General features: G+C 39.8%; 1 protein-coding gene across 2 annotated transcripts in view; it reads right to left on the reverse strand.

The window, feature by feature from the left end:
- Window positions 1–4,982: 4,982 nt before the first annotated feature.
- The window catches only part of HIPK3 (homeodomain interacting protein kinase 3), a 191,352-nt gene continuing 178,136 nt past the window's right edge, over window positions 4,983–18,198 (reverse strand). For both annotated transcript variants that reach the window (XM_089675876.1, XM_089675875.1), the window contains exon 16: window positions 4,983–17,084. In XM_089675876.1, the coding sequence (XP_089532002.1) occupies window positions 16,626–17,084 (459 nt within the window). In that variant the 3' untranslated portion in view covers window positions 4,983–16,625. The remainder of the gene's footprint in view (window positions 17,085–18,198) is intronic.

Genomic DNA, 18,198 nt, shown 5'->3' on the forward strand with positions numbered 1-18,198 from the left:
CACACTGCAACGTATCAACAATGCATACACACTGGCGTGCATTTAACATGTTTTTGATATGCATCGCACATGTTTGCTGGCCTGTGTATTAATGTTATCTGTTGTGAAGCCACAGGTCCTGAATATTCAAAATACTAACAATTTATTTTTTTTTACATTCAGTTGTATTGCCCTGACATGTGTTCATGGGTGGTGCATCAAACTCTGACACGCTGCATCCTAATGCAACACAGCATGTGATTGAGACACAGAAAACCACTGTTTTCTATGTACCCTTGCAGTGACCTCCCAGTGTGAAAAACCATAGATCACTGCACGGGTGTGAAAGGACCCCAAGACTGGGACAAAAAATAAGTCCAGGCATTATAGACTGAGCGGCGCAGGTTTTTTTTTTAAACCAAACCCTTACTGTGAGAGGAGGACCGAGACACATGTGAGCTTATTGGAGCTGTCCTCATCGTAATCCTTTCTATACTGCCAGCATCATGTCATGATCACACCATTATCCTCACCAACATCCCCCCTTTATCATCTTCATCCTCTATACTGTCCTCAGCATCATTATACTCATCCTTATTTTATCCTCTTTACTCTCATCACCATCGTTATCATCCCTATTGTATCCTCTATACCAGTGTTCTCCAAACTGCGACCCTTTGTTTGCATTTATCCGGCCCTTGAGGCATTATTCCTCCCACTGACACCACCAATGGGGCACTATTTCAACGATGGGGCATAATTCCTTCCACTGACAGTACAGTAAAAATGGGACACTAGTCCTCCCATTGACACCATTGATGGGGAACTATTCCTCGCAATGACACCAACAATGGGGCACTATTCCTCCTACTGACACCAGCAATGGGGCACTATTCCTCCTACTGACACCAGCAATGGGGCACTATTCCTCCTACTGACACCAGCAATGGGGCACTATTCCTCCTACTGACACCAGCAATGGGGTACTATTCCTCCTACTGACACCAGCAATGGGGCACTATTCCTCCTACTGACACCAGCAATGGGGTACTATTCCGCCTACTGACACCAGCAATGGGGCACTATTCCTCCTACTGACACCAGCAATGGGGCACTATTCCTCCTACTGACACCAGCAATGGGGTACTATTCCTCCCACTGACACCAATGATGGGGCACTATTCCTCCCACTGACACCAGTGATGGGGCACTATTCCTCCCACTGACACCAGTGATGGGGCACTATTCCTCCCACTGACACCAATGATGGGGCACTACTCCTCCCACTGACACCAATGATGGGGCACTGCTCTTCCCCCTGACACCAATGATGGGGCAATATTCCTCCCACTGATACCAACTACTTCTCCTCCAAATACCAAAGATGGGCCATTGTTTACCACCACTGGTCACAGTCCGGCCCCCCTAAAGTTTGAAGGACAGTAAACTGGCCCTTTGTTTAAAAAGTTTGGAGACCCCTGCTCTATACTCTCCACATCATCCTTATCATCATACTCATCCTTATTATTTTCTGTATCATCATCCTCACAATCATCCTTACTTTTGGTCCCTTGATAAAGAGGGGATGGCTAATCTTAAGAGTTGTAATTCCTAAACCCTTCCTCCAATTTGGATGTACATACCCTCAAATTAAACCCGAGAGTGTGCACTTTCAGCCCATATCCATTTTATAACTATAGCTTGAATATGTTTTGGTAAATACCTGAAAAAAACAAAAATTGTGCCTGTGTCCAAATATATATGGACCTAACTGTATATACAAAGAAAAAAATAAAAATTTTAATTTAACCCCTTGCCCTCCTGAGGATTTACCCCCCTTCCTGACCAGGTCATTTTTTGTGTTACGGCACTGCCTTACATTTACTGACAATTGTGCAGCCATGCAACGCTGCACCCAAATGAAATGTACGTCCTTTTTTACCCACGAATTGAGCTTTCTTTCGGTGGTATTTGATCACCTGTGCGGTTCTTATTTTTTGTGCTATTAAACAAAAGACCAACAATTTTGAGAAAAAAAAATATTTTTGACTTTGCTATTAAACATGTCCAGTAAAAAATATTTAAAAAAAAAATCCTGTTTCATCATAAATTTAGGCCAAAATGTATTCTGCGACATGTCTTTGCTAATAAAAAAAAACCCCAATACGTGTAAATTAATTGGTTTATGTGAAAGTTGTAGTGTTTACAAATGGCGGTATATACACACTAGAATTTTTTTTAGTGTTTTTGTTCTAGTAATGGCGGTGATCAGCGAGTTATAGCGGAACTGCAGGACTGATATTCTGACACTGGGGGGGAAATGACTTGGTGTCACTGACATCCCCAGTGACACCAATACAGTGATCAGTGTAAAAAAAAAAAAAAAAAAAAAAAAGCACGGCAACTGTACTAATGGCACTGGGCAGGAAGGGGTTAACATGAGGGGCGATTAAAGGGTGCAGGGAGTGTTTTACTAGGGGGCGGTGTCTATGTGCGTCACTGTAAGCACACGGCTTTGGATGGCTGTGCACAGCCATCCAAAGCAGTGTGCCCGAGCTGACCGGGAGAACGGTTCGTAAAAAAAACAGTTCTCCTCCCCGTCAATCCTCGGTAATCACCGGGCGCCGGCGAGTAATCACTGGCCAGGACCCGGTGATTGACAGCCGTGGCCACAAACGGCGGCGCAGGTAGTGTGTGCGCACCCCCCCCACCCGTAAATGCTAAATTACGTGTATATACACGTGATTATGTGCACCCGTGTCGCCCTGTAGCAGTATTTCTGCTATAGGCCAGTAGGGAAGCATTTAAAGGGTAACTCCATTTTCATGGGGGGGAAAAAAAGTATAAATAAAAACATAATATAGAATATACAATTGCTACACAAGCCATATTGTAATTTAATGTTTTTTAAAATGTTTATTTTTCAATCTAGAGCTCTGTCATTTTCTGTAAAATTCAATGCAATATGGCAACCTGGAGGTATTCCATACACAGTTAGTGCATGGAACTCCCCCAAAGAAATGTAATTTTCTGCTTGTGTGATTGGCTTATTGATTTTCCTACAAAAGCTGCACTAAGATAAATGTCAGATTTTAGGCATCCTCTGTAACAAAATTTCATTTTTGGCAAGATGTTGCTAAAGGGTTAAATGCTTCTAAAGGGATGTGGACCCTGCCACTCTCCTTATTAGAGTCCTGCAAGTGCTTTTCATTTTAAAAATTTAAAAAGCCATTCGGATTCAGAACCAGTCCTGCAGGATCAGTTATTCCTTCAGAGCAGAAACAGGTAGGACTCTGCAATACGGTTGTTAAAATCCCTGCAATGTACATAAATCACTGAGAGGAATGTTTTTATCCTCAAAAGTAGAGTTACGAGTTACAGCTTTGCAATACAAAGACACCACAGACTGCCAGCTCAGTCTCACATTGTAACACAGACTGAGCTGGGAGATTGCAGAGTCTTTGTATTGCAATGTCACTTTCTGGATAAGTAGTTTGGATGCCTGTACCCTCTTCATATTGGGAATCACAGGAGTAGTATGTAAGGGCACATCGAGCGACGATACAAGTGGTTTGGGCTCTAAAAGTAGAATCACTCTTTAAAGTGTATCTAAATCCAAGAACAAAAATGCAATATTTCACAATTTACCAGAAATCAGATCATCAGATTTGTGGATCCATTTGTTTTAATTTTTCAGGCTTCTTTATTTTCACCAGGTGATCCTTCCAGTAACACATTTCCTGTCCTAGAGTGACAACGTTCACTAACTGTATGTCTGTGGAAGAGCAGCATTGTCACCCTAGGACAGAAAGCATGTTAGGACTGTAGAACATCTCCCCATGTCTGGGGGGGGGGGAGGGAGGTGTTCTGTAGGCAACAGGAGAGACCCTGGGCAGGACTGAAAACACTGCAGAATGGCCTCCCCGCACCATGCTTGTACGCGCTCCCTGGGAGCACGCAGCACCGCGATCCGGTGCCCACTGTGTCCTCCGGACACAGTGAAACACCGATCGTCGGACGGGACCTCTGTATGAGGTCCCGATCATGTGGTCACTGATTGGCCAATCAGTGATCACATGCAAAGTAGTAAGCAAGATGTCACTTGTGACATCATTGCTTACTATGTGTGAAATCTGTGAATGATCACAGAGGTCACATGGTACAAGGCTATTCACAACAGCCTTGTACCATGTGACAAGCTGTGACCAATCACAGCTCACTCAGTACTTCTCAATGAATGCACACAGAGAGAAAGAGAAATGATTGCTTTTACATCCTATATGGGTGTAAAAGCAATCAGTGTAAAAAAACAAAAAAACAAATCATCATCCCCCACAAGTAGTACAGTGTCACCATGGTGACACTGTACTGCTAGGGTGACAGTATGTAAAAATAAATAAAATAAAAAATAATATTATAAAAAAATAAAATAAAAATGTAAAAAAAAAATGTTTAAAAATTATAATTTTTGGTTATAAACTAATTTGGATTTTTTTTTTTACTAAAAAGATAACGGAATACATTTTGCAAAGATTTATGATGAAATATTATTTATTTGCAAAATTTAAAAAAAAAAACACTTTTTTTCAAAATTTTTAGACTTTTTATTTACATAGCAAAAAAAATAAAAATCCCAGTGGTGAATAAATACCACCAAAATAAAGCTTTATCTGTGTCAAAAAAATGGTAAAAAATTAATTTGGGTACAGTGTTGCATGACCGCGCAATTGTCATTCAAAGTGTGATAGCGCTGAAAGCTGAAAATTGCCCTGGACAGGAAAAGGGTAAAAGTGTCCGGACAGGAAGTGGTTAATGGTATATTCAACAGATCAAAATGTAACAAATAAGATCCATTGCTAAGGTATACATACACTTTATACAGTAGCCTGCCTGTACGTTCAATTCACAAGTTTCATTTATTTGTATTCCCCTTTCATTGATTGTATTATGTCAACTCAGCAAGATGATACAATTCAGGAAAAAAAGGACAGAAGCCATTAAAATTGCTGCAATATATATTTTAATTCAAAGTGAATTTAGACAATAATACACCATAAATTCATATTTTGACACTCACCAAAATAGTAACCTGGAAAACCCGCTTTTTGTGACAAAGTACAGAAGCCTTGGTCACATTGAAAATCACTGAGAACTAGAGAGAAATACTATCGCAAACTGTAACGAGACATACATCCATAAAAATGTTTCCCAGTCCTCATATTAGAATATTGCACAGTGCAATTGCTACATGGCAAACTAGTGTAGCATAAAATCAAAAAAAAGAGCCCAAGAAAAAAAATTAAAACAAATAATGATAAAAAATAAAAATTAAAGCCACAAAAACTACTTTTTTTGTTAAACAGTAACAATTCAAACTTTGTCAAATCAAAGGAAAAAAAAAAAAGCTGGATTTCTAAACAGTCCTACCACTTGCAGTATGAGTTAACATGACGCAAGCTAAATAATAAAATAAAATCACAAGAGCAAGTAAATATGGAGTTAACTAAAACCCAAACCAAATCAGTTAGTGCAGTAGCATACTTAATAACACCCTGAATGAGTTAATATCTAAATACAATGAATCTGTAAAAAATAAATAGGAAATTGGTTGTGTAGAAGCACCTCTGCGGCTACGCAGTGTTTTATTTAAAAAGAAGGGTAGGAAAAATTCATTAAACTCAGAATTAAAAGTTCTTTGTCCTTAGATGAAGTAGCTCAGTGATTGGTGGTCTGCACCACAGCAGCAGCCAATCAAAAGTGATTGTTCACAACAGCCGCTGTGACTGAATAAATGGCCATGCATTTCCTTATAGGTCATTAAAAATGTAACCTCTTCATGGCAAGATGAGCAGCAGTTATATTAAGACAACGCATGATTACAGATTGGTATCAATGATTACAAAATCCAGTGGACGACTTTAGTCTGCCCTTTTCAAACTAGTAAAAAAAAACAAAAACAAAATTGCTTTGTCTTCTTTGCCATACAGACTAACTTAAATACTAGCACAGTGTTGCTTTTTCTTCATTACAGCATTAATTCTGTAATGGCCCTCCTGTGTAAAGTACCCTAACCTTTGCCTTAAGACCAATGCCAGCCATACATGGGTCAAAATTCGACTGAATTTCGTCCCAAAATCGGACCTAAGAATAATCGGCCGATTTTCGCTGTTAGTGGGTCAATGGCACCGGACGATTTTCATGGTTCCTCCCCTTTTTGGTGATCGGGCATGTTGGAAAATTTGTGATAAACGACCGATTTTCAACTCGATGGTCAAATCGTACGATCGTTTTTCCGAAAAGGATATGCGCATGAGCCGTGACCTGGGAGGAACAGAAGTTTTGCCTGTTATATGGGGTGAACTTTATGACTTGGTCGGCTGATTTTCGAAATCATTGATGGCACCATCGGATTACCGAGCGAACGTTTTTGATTTTTGGACAAAAAATCAGTTCGGAATTTGACCCATGTATGGCCTGCATAACTCTGGAACATGATTTGAGGACCTGCTGCTAATAAAAATCTAAGGCGGTCATATTGCTAGTGAGGCAGCTCAACACAGCTATGCCACATGATATAACTGAACGGAATACATTAAAAAGTGACTGATCATCACAGGAAATGTCTGCAGCAATGAATCTGAGAGACAGGTACCACCAACAGACCATACCCAAAAACAAGTTGGGATAGGGTTTGACAGGAGGCTCAAAATGTAAACATGGACACCAAACCATAATATGACACATGAATGGGTGTCACATCATTAGACATAACAATCAAAAAATTGTAATAGTTCACAATTCAACCATAAAAGACAGCCAACATGTTCCAGGGCAATAACATCCACTCTTCATCAAGGCTACAAAATATACAAAGAATGACAAAAGTGTCAAGATCTTGTTCCTTATATGTACATGACACAATATCTTATTTTTTTTGTGTGATTTGTGTCTATTTTGTAGCCCAGATGAAAGAGGTGCTGCCTTTGAAACGTGTTGATTGTCTTTAGTGGTGGAATTGTGGACTTTTTCACCAGTGGTTTGGTGCCCATTTACGTATGTCTACGTTCTGAGCAATGTTTGGTACCTGTTGAGGGAGAGGCCTATTCATTGTGGAAGCTAACCAACCTAGTAAGTTGATTTGAAAACTTCCTGCATGTGATTATTGGAATAGGCATAGAATTTCTAGTGCTTCTTAAATATTTCTTCCAGGAATTATGGTACCACAGACCAGCAGCAGCAGACTGTGGCAAGGACAGAGAGGGCTGTGAGAATCATTAGTGTCGGTTATCTTTCCATACCTTCCGAAGGGTATATAGATACAAGATAAACCTTGAGAAATTAAAAGATCGAATATAATACATCGTTTGAAACAAAATTCACTCAGATTAAGGACATTTTCTAACTCAGAAAGAAGACAGTCAGGACTTGTGTTAGCGACAAAGCCACCTTGCTGCCATCTATTCAGGGGGATCTGTCATTTTAAGTGCTTTCATTGAAATGTAGACATCTGCTCAAAGCTAACATAGAAAGATCCCCTCTTCTGTGACCCTCTGTCCCTAAAAACAGAGATCAAATAAGACAGAACGGGGCCTTATGCAAGGTAGCAGCGTTATCCCCAATCTTTTCAATTGGTATTCATAAGGAATGCAATAGGCATAGAGAAGGCCTGCCTCATCCGTTACCACTGCACTCTTCCTTGTGACAGGCAAGTGCACAAAGTATGACCAATTGCACTTTTCCTCCTGGTTTACTGCATGAAGGTTGTAACTGAGCATCTTAAACATCCACTGGTCACCTAGGCTCCTACCTAGGTTGTCGTGTGGATAATCTGGCTTGCTCACATAGGTTTCCTTTTGCAGGAATAATGCATGTGGGAGGCATTATTGTACCCTGTCCATTCTAATGCTGCTACTATGAGTTACTTGTAAAATGAAAAAGGCTCTGTTAAAAGAGAACCTCATGAAAATAAACATACATACTCACCTAGGTGGATGCAGGAACAATCAAAAGATACATCTGTCCCCCTACTCCTCTATGATTGAGAACTGAGCGATCAAAGAGCACTGATTACTCAAGTTCTCAGTCTTCAGTGAGCAGAGAGTCGGTGACTGTCATTCACCGGCTCTTTGCTCTGCCCCTCCAGCGCTCACTTGATGCTGTGGAGGGGACGGGAGAGGCTCGCTTGGCATCTGATCCAGCTGTTGGTCTAGGTATCTGGGTGGATCCAAACATTAAAGTTGGGATCTCTCCAGAGCCTGGACCGGCTCAGTGACATCAGCTATTAGATGACTTTAACCCACTTTTGGCTGAATATGGGTCACAGGAGAACAGAACTAAGTGCACTTCTGTGACCCACAGGAGAAGTAGGGAAAGGGTAGAAACCCCTGCCAAATGGGGCAGCATTTAATGCAGAAACATACAGCCATGGCCAAAAGTTTTGAGAATGGCACAAAAATTAATTTTCACAAAGTCTGCTGCTTTAGTGTTTTTAGATCTTTTTGTCAGATGTCACTATAGTATACTGAAGTATAATTACAAGCATTTCACAAGTGTCAAAGGCTTTTATTGATAATTACATTAAGTTTATACAAAGAGTCAATATTTGCAGTACTGACCCTTCTTTTTCAAAATCTCTGCAGTTCGCCCTGCCATGCAGTCAATCAACTTCTGGGCCACATCCTGACTGTTGGCAGCCCTTTCTTGCGTAAGCAATGCTTGGAATTTGTCAATTTGTGGGGGCTTTATTTTTGTTCACCTGCCTCTTGATGTTCTCAATGGGATTAAGGTCTGGGGAGTTTCCTGGCTATGGACCCAAAATTTCGATGTTTTTTTCCCCAAGCCACCTAGTTATCACTTTTGCCTTATGGCAAGGTGCTCTATCATGCTGGAAAAGGCATTGCTGGTCACCAAACTGTTCTTGAATGGTTGGGAGAAGTTGCTCTTGGACGATTTTTTTGTATCATTCTTTATCCATGACTGTGCAAAATTGTGAGTGAGCCCACTCCCTTGACTGAGGCAACCCCACATGAATGGTCCCAGAATGCTTTACTGTTGGCATGACACAGGACTGATGGTAGTACTCACCTTTTCTTCTCTGGACAAGGTTTTTTCCAGATGCCCCAAACAATCAGAAAGGGGATTCATCAGAGAAAATGACTTTACCGCAGTTCTCAGTAGTCCAATATCTGTATCTTTTGCAGAATATCAGTCTGTCAATGATGTTTTTCCTAGAGAGAAGTGGCTTCTTTGCTGTCCTTCTAGACACCAGGCCATCCTCCAAAATGTCTCACTGTGCGTGTAGATGCACCCACACCCGCCTGCTGCCATTCTTGAGCGAGCTCTTCATTGGTGGTGACCCGATCCCGCAGCTGAATCAACTTTAGGAGACGGTTCTGGCACTTGCAGGACTTTCTAGGGCACCCTGAATCCTTCTTCACAACAACTGAACCCGTCTCCCTGAAATTCTTGATATTCTGATAAAATTGTTGATTTAGGTAGTAGCAGCAGCAATATCCTTGCCTGTGAATCTCTTTTTTGATCAAAGCAATGATGACTGCATGTGTTTCCTTGCAGGAAAATAATATTTGTGTCATTTTCAAAACTTTTTGGCCAGGGCTGTAATTATCTGATAAAATGGAAAACCCTGTTAAGAGTTTCAACACAATTGATTTAAGCTATTCAGTCAGTCACTACCTCCGATCGGAGCGCCAAAAGCTGGATAAGCTACCTCTGGGTATTCTAGGCAGCCTTCATGCAATGGACTGCTATTCCTACACCATGGATAAATACACAGTTCTGTGGTTATCTGCAGTGCTGAATCCTTCCTGAAAATCATCCCATCTCAACATTGAAGGTTCTTTCTTGCTGTGTTCTATTAGGATCACAGCAAGAGGAAATATACACACAGGAGCTCTTACTTTGGGTTATTTCTTCAAAAATACGACACAAAAGCCCTTGAAGAAGAGACGTGAATGAACGTCTGCTGCTAAAAGTTAAACGAGGAACATATACATAATGATTTCAGATTTTTGGTTTTCTAACACATCTGGTTTCATTCAACAGTTCACTTATTGCTCGAATTGATTTGTTTTCATCACTGTAAAGGTGATGAAAAATCTCCAGTTGATTCCCACTGCCAACTCTTAAGCAGTGCAAGGGAAACTTCCATCCTACACGCTGCTGCCGTGTGTTGAACAAGGTGGTTTCAAGCCTGAATGGGCAGTGTGTACAAAAAAACTAAACTGCTGACAGCATGCAGCTTTCCTGTCCTACAGCTCAAGGAGGAGATAATAAAAAAAAAACAAAGAGCTTTTTCCTTCTCTGTGCATTTGGTGCTGTATTCTGGCTCAGTTTATTAGGGACAGTCCATTTAATTTCATTCGTTTTTATTATTGTTTTTGTCTGGCTGCAGTTTGCAAGCATGTAAAGTGCTGTACACAATGTTAAGCTATACAAATTACACAGATAGTACTTATATACATTTCAGAACATCCAAAGATTGGATTGAGGTTTTACTTAAAGTACTAATAAGATACCTCAATGATTTGAATGCATTTACCTTGGAACACAGCTACAATCAAAGGGCAATATCAATAATTTATGAGTTTATTTTTTGAAAGGTTGTCCCTCTCTAGCACCTGAATGAGGCTACACAGAGGTGGACAAATACATGTAATCAAGCAGGAGCCTTTAAGAATAGGAGGCAAGAGAATATGGATTTCCATTGATATAAAAAGAAAACTCTTCCAAGAAAGTTAGGCTCCTTTTAATTTATTTTGGCCACACTAGCAAACTGTTTCCTAGAGTTGTCTAATCTGACACTGATCACAGGAAAGCCTTTCCAGTACACAAACATGCTGAAAGAACAATAAACTAGGAAGGCTAAAGCCAACCATAGATGGAGCGAAAATTCGCTGGATTCCCCCTCAACAAATCTCTCCTGCAGAGCCACCGTGTTTTCCCGGGAAAGGATCTTGGGGGGGGGGGGGGTGAATACAGTAATTACTGCTAGCAGGTATAATAGCTGCTAGCAATAATTGCAAGTAAAATACAACAGGCTGGTTGTACCCAAGTTGATCGATTGGGTACATTCAGCCTACTCATACATGGTTCAAATCTCAGCCGGTTCAGCAGGGACTGGCCGAGATTTGAACATCTATGGCTGGCTTAAGATTCCCTATCTATGGTAAATGCGATATCAGTTTTTACTACACTGTGCTAACTAGAAGGACAAAAAGTGTATGAATTTATCCATCTACACATTCTGGAAAGAGGGCACCTAATACCAACGTGTACAATGCTTTTCAGTCTTTTCCTGCCACAGTGCAGCCATATGTTGCCTTCTCTGACAGTTCTTAACCATCCGCAATCTCTAAAAAAAAACTCCCACAAGCAAAAAAGGACATTAAACAGCTCTCCAGTCTTCCAAAGCTTGGTAAGATACCTGCAGTTTTAAACCAGAGTTGACCACCTTCAGCTATGTAAAGGCCGCTTTTTATGATGTGGCTTTCATCCGCCATAGTGCAGCTGTGGTCACCAAATGGCTAACTGGTCATTATGGAAATCATTGATCTTTATGGTCTGCAAAGGCTGTTCCTATACAGATACCAGCCATCATCACAGGGAATGCTGACTTTTAATATATGATTTGAAGTACATGGACTATAACCACAGGCCTATGAAAGCCACATACTGCCTGTTTATTTACAACCATAATCAATACAGTTGCAAAGGCCTCTTAAACATCCTCACTCAACAAACTGCTACAACGCTCAACAGACAAACACTAGAAGACCCACCAGGGGCCCCCCTTGTTGAAACCTACATGAACGTCGCTCATTTATCTGCATAAGCGCTTGTTAATCCTACACTTGATATCAACAACTCAGTACCTGACCATGAAGAAGACCACCAACACAGCATCCTATCAAACTTAGGCCATCCCACCAAAGTAGTAAAAGTGTCCACTGAAATAATGTTAGACACACATGGGCTAACAAAGGATGATATTTCATAAATGTTCACAATTAGCTTGCAGCTATTTGTGAATTTGCGTTTTCAAAGTTGCAGAAAGTTTGTGGGCTAACTTGAGTTAATAAAAATGTACTCTTTCAGGATTACACCGATTCCTTTGTCAGAGATATACCAAAGGCTCATGTGCTCATTAACTCAAGTTAGTCAATAAAGGGTATCGCTGAAACACCAAACTTTCTGCATTAGTCATTGGCGAATGCGGTACAACATTCAATTATTGCTTCCAAAGTTACAGATGTTGCAAATATTGTTAGGCATGGAGGCAGACTATGCAGTACAAAACAGATTTGCCTTTATATCTGTCATTTAATGATACTGTCTGCTATTAAAGATTGTCAAATGGGACATTTATTTGAGATATTAGAACCTTTCTTAACTCACAAAGAAATCTGTGGTCTTTTTTTAGGTTAAAATAAACCGTAAACACTATTTTCAGAAACCTTTTAGGCATGACCAACGCTGCCATGCAAGGGTGTCTTTACTCCATTCTTTCCTACTTTCCATTAAGAAGTAAAGGAGACAGTAGCACTTGTAATTATTCTCCATGAAGTGGCGCAATCACTGAATCCAGACTGATGTAGGAAGATGGGTACTGGGAAACAAATTCGATAAATAGCAACTGCTCTGTTATCCATCCAATATCTATTTTAATTGCATCCATGTAAATTAAGAATGCCATGTTCAAAGAATTTTATTCATTTATTTTTTATAATCCACATTTCCTAATCTCTCTAATGTTTCTCTTATAGTCCTTTGTCTTAATCCCCATAATGATATTCACAGTTACAGGGAAAATCCCAGCGCTTACGCTGGCCATAGATGTATCGAATTAGAAGTCAATTTATTGATCAACTGCTGTCAAATGGGACTGTTGAAAATATTTTCTCAATTGGCGGGCTGCAGCACTGATCAGCATATTCTGACAGCAGAGAAGCCCCGCTGTCAGAACCCAATAGCACATCGGGGAAGAATCATCCACCCACCTCGCTTGTGCAGATGGGGGAATCTGTTAGAATTTTTCGATCAACCCGCTGGCTAATCCAACAATCAATTTATGGCCAGCCTTACGCTATGGGTGCACACCAAACCAGAAGCCTATTCGCAACACTATTCTTCATTTTGTACACATGAGCACATCAACTCAAGATGATGTACTTCTGGGCCCCAATTATTAACCTTCAATTCAGGTAATTCTGATGTTCATAAAAAGGGAAAAAAATTCCCGACTGGAGTTTTTCCTTAACAAAATCCTAAGGCCCCTTTCACACTAGGCAGATTCTGCCAACGATCCAATTGCTGAGCACAGCGGAGCAGGTGGACACAGCCCACTCTGCTCCAAGGGAAGTCAGATGTAAACAGACCAACTCTCCGTTTACATATGACTGCTCTCTGATCCGCCCAGACTGAAAAGAACGGATCCACTTTCAATGTTTTTGGCAGATTTGTGGTAGTAAACGGACATAAGACAGGCAGACCCAATCGGAAGGATTATGTGAAAGGGGCCTAAAACAGCAAAGACAACCAAGTTTTTCTGCATCTCCTCCTAATGTAACACAATACAAGCTTTGGAGCTCCACGATAAAAGACGTCAAGTACAACTGTATTAAAAAGTAAATCTTTGAAGCTGTCAGATGCAAAGCATTTCTAAACAACTTTGCACTCTGGAAATTCATTATGGTGACAATTAAGTAAATATTTGCAACATCTGCAAGCCACATCAGCTTGATTGTCAGCCTTTCCAAACAGTTGGCTCCCTGAATGTTTTGAAACTTTAACACGTAGCGTCCCCTGCCAGCATCCATTGTATGCACATACCAGATCATGGTATGCTGTCATCTGTAGCTCAACAACAGTAGGAGAGCTTAAGGATGGGAATGCTGACCTAGACAATGCCTTATAATTGTACCAGTAAAAAAAAAAAAAAAATCTTACATCAATGGACATAATGCATAGCGGTATTTAGTAGATTCTTGTGGCTGGGGAGGAAAAAAAATGACCTTTATTATATAATAAATAGGCTCTCTTTTTTTTTTTACCTCCCATCTTGTAAAATCATCTTTATTAACACTGTAGAATTTTTATGAATTTTTCTATATTTTTAAAAAGTCTTGTATTAGGCACATTTTTGTTTTAACATTCATTAAATAAAACACTGCTTGTGATAACACCACCCAGTGCTAGAAAGGGGGGACTACCCCTCCCCCCACCAACAGGTATAACAGAGTTGAGAGTCCTCATAGCTTATGGACAGTTGGGCAATTGCAGTGTATAGTGGTGTTAACAAGTTAAACAAAGGCTAAAAATCCCCCAATCTATCTTCAGTCTATTATATTTTCATTATTCCAGTCACTGGCTAATCTTCTGTATAATCAGATTCAAAGAAAACGATTATTTAAAAAAAAAAAATGAAATCAAGCCTGCAAGATACATTTTTTTCCTCTTAAAAGGTATACACAACAGCAATATGAAAACATTAAAAAATAACTTACATTAATACACCCACTTATATGCAGTAATGAGCTCAAATTTATGAAGATATATAGAATACTGATGCAATACACACACCCCAAAAAATAACATATGCAATTAGGATCCATAATTTACAATACAGTAGTTACAAAGGACACACCAAAACATTAAATGCAAATTAAAATTAAAAAATAAAATAAAATAATAATAATCAGAAAAAAACCCCCACTATACTTTATATATATCATTAGACTTAAAACAGGAGTAAGGCGGCTAAGTATTAACGGGATATGAAGCTAAAATTCACAGCTATCAAAAAGTGGCGTCTGTTACATATAGCAGCTCATCTATTATACATTCAAGATAAATGATAAGTTTTATTACTTGCCCAAAGCTAAAAACATTAGTCATAATACCTTTTCTTAAAGCCCACCACTAGACTACAGTATAATTCAGGTCTATGCAAAAAACTTAGCTACCTTTTGTTTATATAGATTTTTTTTTTTTAATTTCATTAAAAGAAAATGGATGATTTCAAAGTCTTTGGTGCTGATAAATTAACTGGATATGGACGATGCACAATTTTTAAAAAAATTTTTTTAGAAACTGAAAGAGAAAAACAAATGTCTTGAAATATGCACAAAATTTCGTGTCCCTGACGGAATGTATTAAATAAGCAGTCACCACTCAAAAAACAAAAAAAAACAAAACTAAATAAAATATTGTGTAAAGGAGGCCTTAAAAACTGACACATGCATAAAATGAAAGCTAAAAATTGCACACGAAGTAAAAACCTCACATCTTATCAAACTTCTATAGTAAATAGTCCTTGATACAATTCATTAAATACTGAACGGTTTGCCCAACTGTGGTCACATATCGCGGTGATATCCTCTTCAGCAATGGACAGGCCTGCAAAATATTGCACTGCAAGATGGTGCAGCGTCCACTGAAACTAAAAGGAATTTAGAACACCGCCTATCGAAAACCACGCCAACTATATCGGCAAGATACTATTAAAAAACCCAGCCATTTGGACAAATGCCGTGACACCAAAAAAAAGAATAATGAAGGATCCACTTAGACAATATTGCAGTTCCTGTCGTGATTAAGTGATTACCAACAAAACGTGCAGCTAGCGTTAATCCTAAAATCGAGACCAAACAAAAAAAAAAAATTAAAAAAATCTTAAAAGCGTTTTCAGGCTACGTGAGGCTAAATATCTAGGAAAAAAAAAATTAAAAACAGACACAAACTCATCTACGCAAAAAAGAAAAAAAAAAAGAATAAACGTAAAAAAAAAATTAACATGCTGTTCTGTAGGTAAGGAAACACCTACACCTCATGAGCATACCACACAACCAAACAAAACAAATGAACAACCCCCTAACTGAGCCAAGACTCGAGTTATTCGAAAAAATAGATATTTATATAACCAGCAAATTCCAAGATTAAGTGCTGAACTTGACATTAATATATTAAGTAATAACATTAACAACCTCAAATATTTAAGGCACTATGTGTGGGAACAGTATACAATGCAGCTGATTATTAGGACGACAACATTAAAGAGCACGGTCTAGGCAACGTTTTTGTTTTTTGTTTTTTTTTCTTCTGCCCATGCAAAAGACACATGCAATGTGAACATCAACTCAGTAGCCAAGTGACCCAACACTGAAACACCAAGACATACATAAACAAACAATTGACACGAGTACACTGTACTGCTGACGATATGTGCATTTGTTGCGCTAAACCTGTACGTTGAATGGCTTCCCAAAAAGACGTGTCTTGCACTAGTTAGAAGGCAATTGTATAAAAAATATATCAGGAGAGAGTGAACTCTCTCCTGTAAGTCACCTGTCTAGAGTTACAATAGAAGAGAACAGGACTAGAGACAAGGTATACCAAATGTGCAAAACACATTAAAAGTGATTTTTTTTTCCAATTTTTTTTAAAGCTCAAGATTGTTTTAAATTGCACCCAAGTCTACGTGATTCAAAAAATATTTTTCTTTTCTTCTTGTGCCATGGCAGAATTTTTTTTTATCTTTTTTTTTTATCAAAAGCCATGTTCTTGTGTTCTGCTTCAAACAAAAGGTTTGAATCTTTGAGCTTCTCCTCTACATGTAGGTTGTTGAGTTCTTACATGTACGGATACTGACTGAGTTTTGTGGGGCTCATGGGAAATCCCGTGTAGGCAGGCGATGCGGTGATATACGAGTGGGATGGGAATATTGGTTTGTACTGAGTCTGGTGGATAGTAGGTGAAGGCAGAAGACGGGGGTTGATTCCTACGGCGACCTGGTGGATGATGCCACTGGGGTGGGAGAAGTTGTAGGCCGGGTGTTGTAAGATTGGTCTTGTGGTACATGGGGAGGCCAGGAGGTGGGCCACAGGTGCTGCAGTGCTCAGCGGAGCGGAGGGCGGGTAAGATAGGATGGTGGGCTGGCCCCCCAGGTGAGCATGCACTGCGCTGTGGTTTGGGCTTCCGTGTGGGAGGGTGAAGGGATGACTGGTTACAGTGGGTGTAATGAATGCCTGCTGTCTCCTGTGCCCATAGTTTCCATTCCATTCTTGATGCCCAGATCCAAAATGTTGCACCTGCCAAAAGGAGAATTGTGTAAACTGCATTATTTATTCAGCCTGGACTGAGAAACATACATCTACAAGTAAAAATATTAGTGGCCTATATTTATAAATATCAATAACCGCTGAAAAAAATGCTACAAAAATTAACTACACACATGAAACATATACAGTGCCTTGAAAATAGTTTTCAACCAAAAAACGTAAATGTATTTTATTGGGATTTGATGCGATAGACCAACACAAAGTAGCACATAATTGTGAAGTGGAAGGAAAATGATAAATGGTTTTCAAATTTTTTTTTACAAATAAATATCTGAAGAGTGTGGTGTGCACTTGTATTCAACCCCCTGAGTCAATACTTTGTAGAACCGCCTGTCGCTGCAAATAAAGCTGCAAGTCTTTTTGGGGATGTCTCTACCAGCTTTGCACATTTACAGTGAAATGTTTGCTCATTCTTCTTTGCAAAATAGCTCAAGCGGTTTGATTGGATGGAGAGTGTCTGTGAGCAGCAATTTTCAAGTCTTGCCACAGATTATCAGTTGGATTTAGGTCTGGACTGTGTCTGATGTTGCATCTGTCCCCCGCAGGATCTAAGTGTGAGAACTCAACGATCACAAGACCGCTGATCGCCGAGCTCTCACAGCTGCTATGAGCTGTCGGCCCAGCCCCCCCACACTCACTGGAGCGCTGGGCTGTGGAGGGAGCGGCTCAGGCTCTCAGCGGATCGCTGAGAGGTTGAGCCAAATGCTGCTCCAGACTCTGGGCTCTGACTCTCTCCACAGCCTGGACCGGCTGAGCTAAAAACTGGTCAAGGGAGCGCAGAACAAACTGCACTCCTGTGATCCACAGGAGAAGTACAGCCAAAAGAGCTTTGGCTGTATTCCTCCTTTAAGTGTTCACGAGACATATTAACAACTTTCAGGTGCCAGCTTGACATGTAACAAGTTATACACAGTTGATGGACACTGAGCATATCAATTTCTTCTTTCCTAATGGAAAGCAGAAAGGGAAAATAATATAGAAAGAGTCAGTGCTAGGGATGAGACCATTTCAGATCTCATTAACTAAACATGAGAGAGGAAAACAAAAAAAAGCATTAATGGATATTCATTCATATGGTTGTTTG

This window comes from Staurois parvus, unplaced genomic scaffold, assembly GCF_062004578.1.
Source record: "Staurois parvus isolate SC_StPar_1 unplaced genomic scaffold, SC_StPar_1.0 ptg000159l, whole genome shotgun sequence".
In the NCBI taxonomy this organism is placed as follows: Eukaryota; Metazoa; Chordata; class Amphibia; order Anura; family Ranidae; genus Staurois; species Staurois parvus.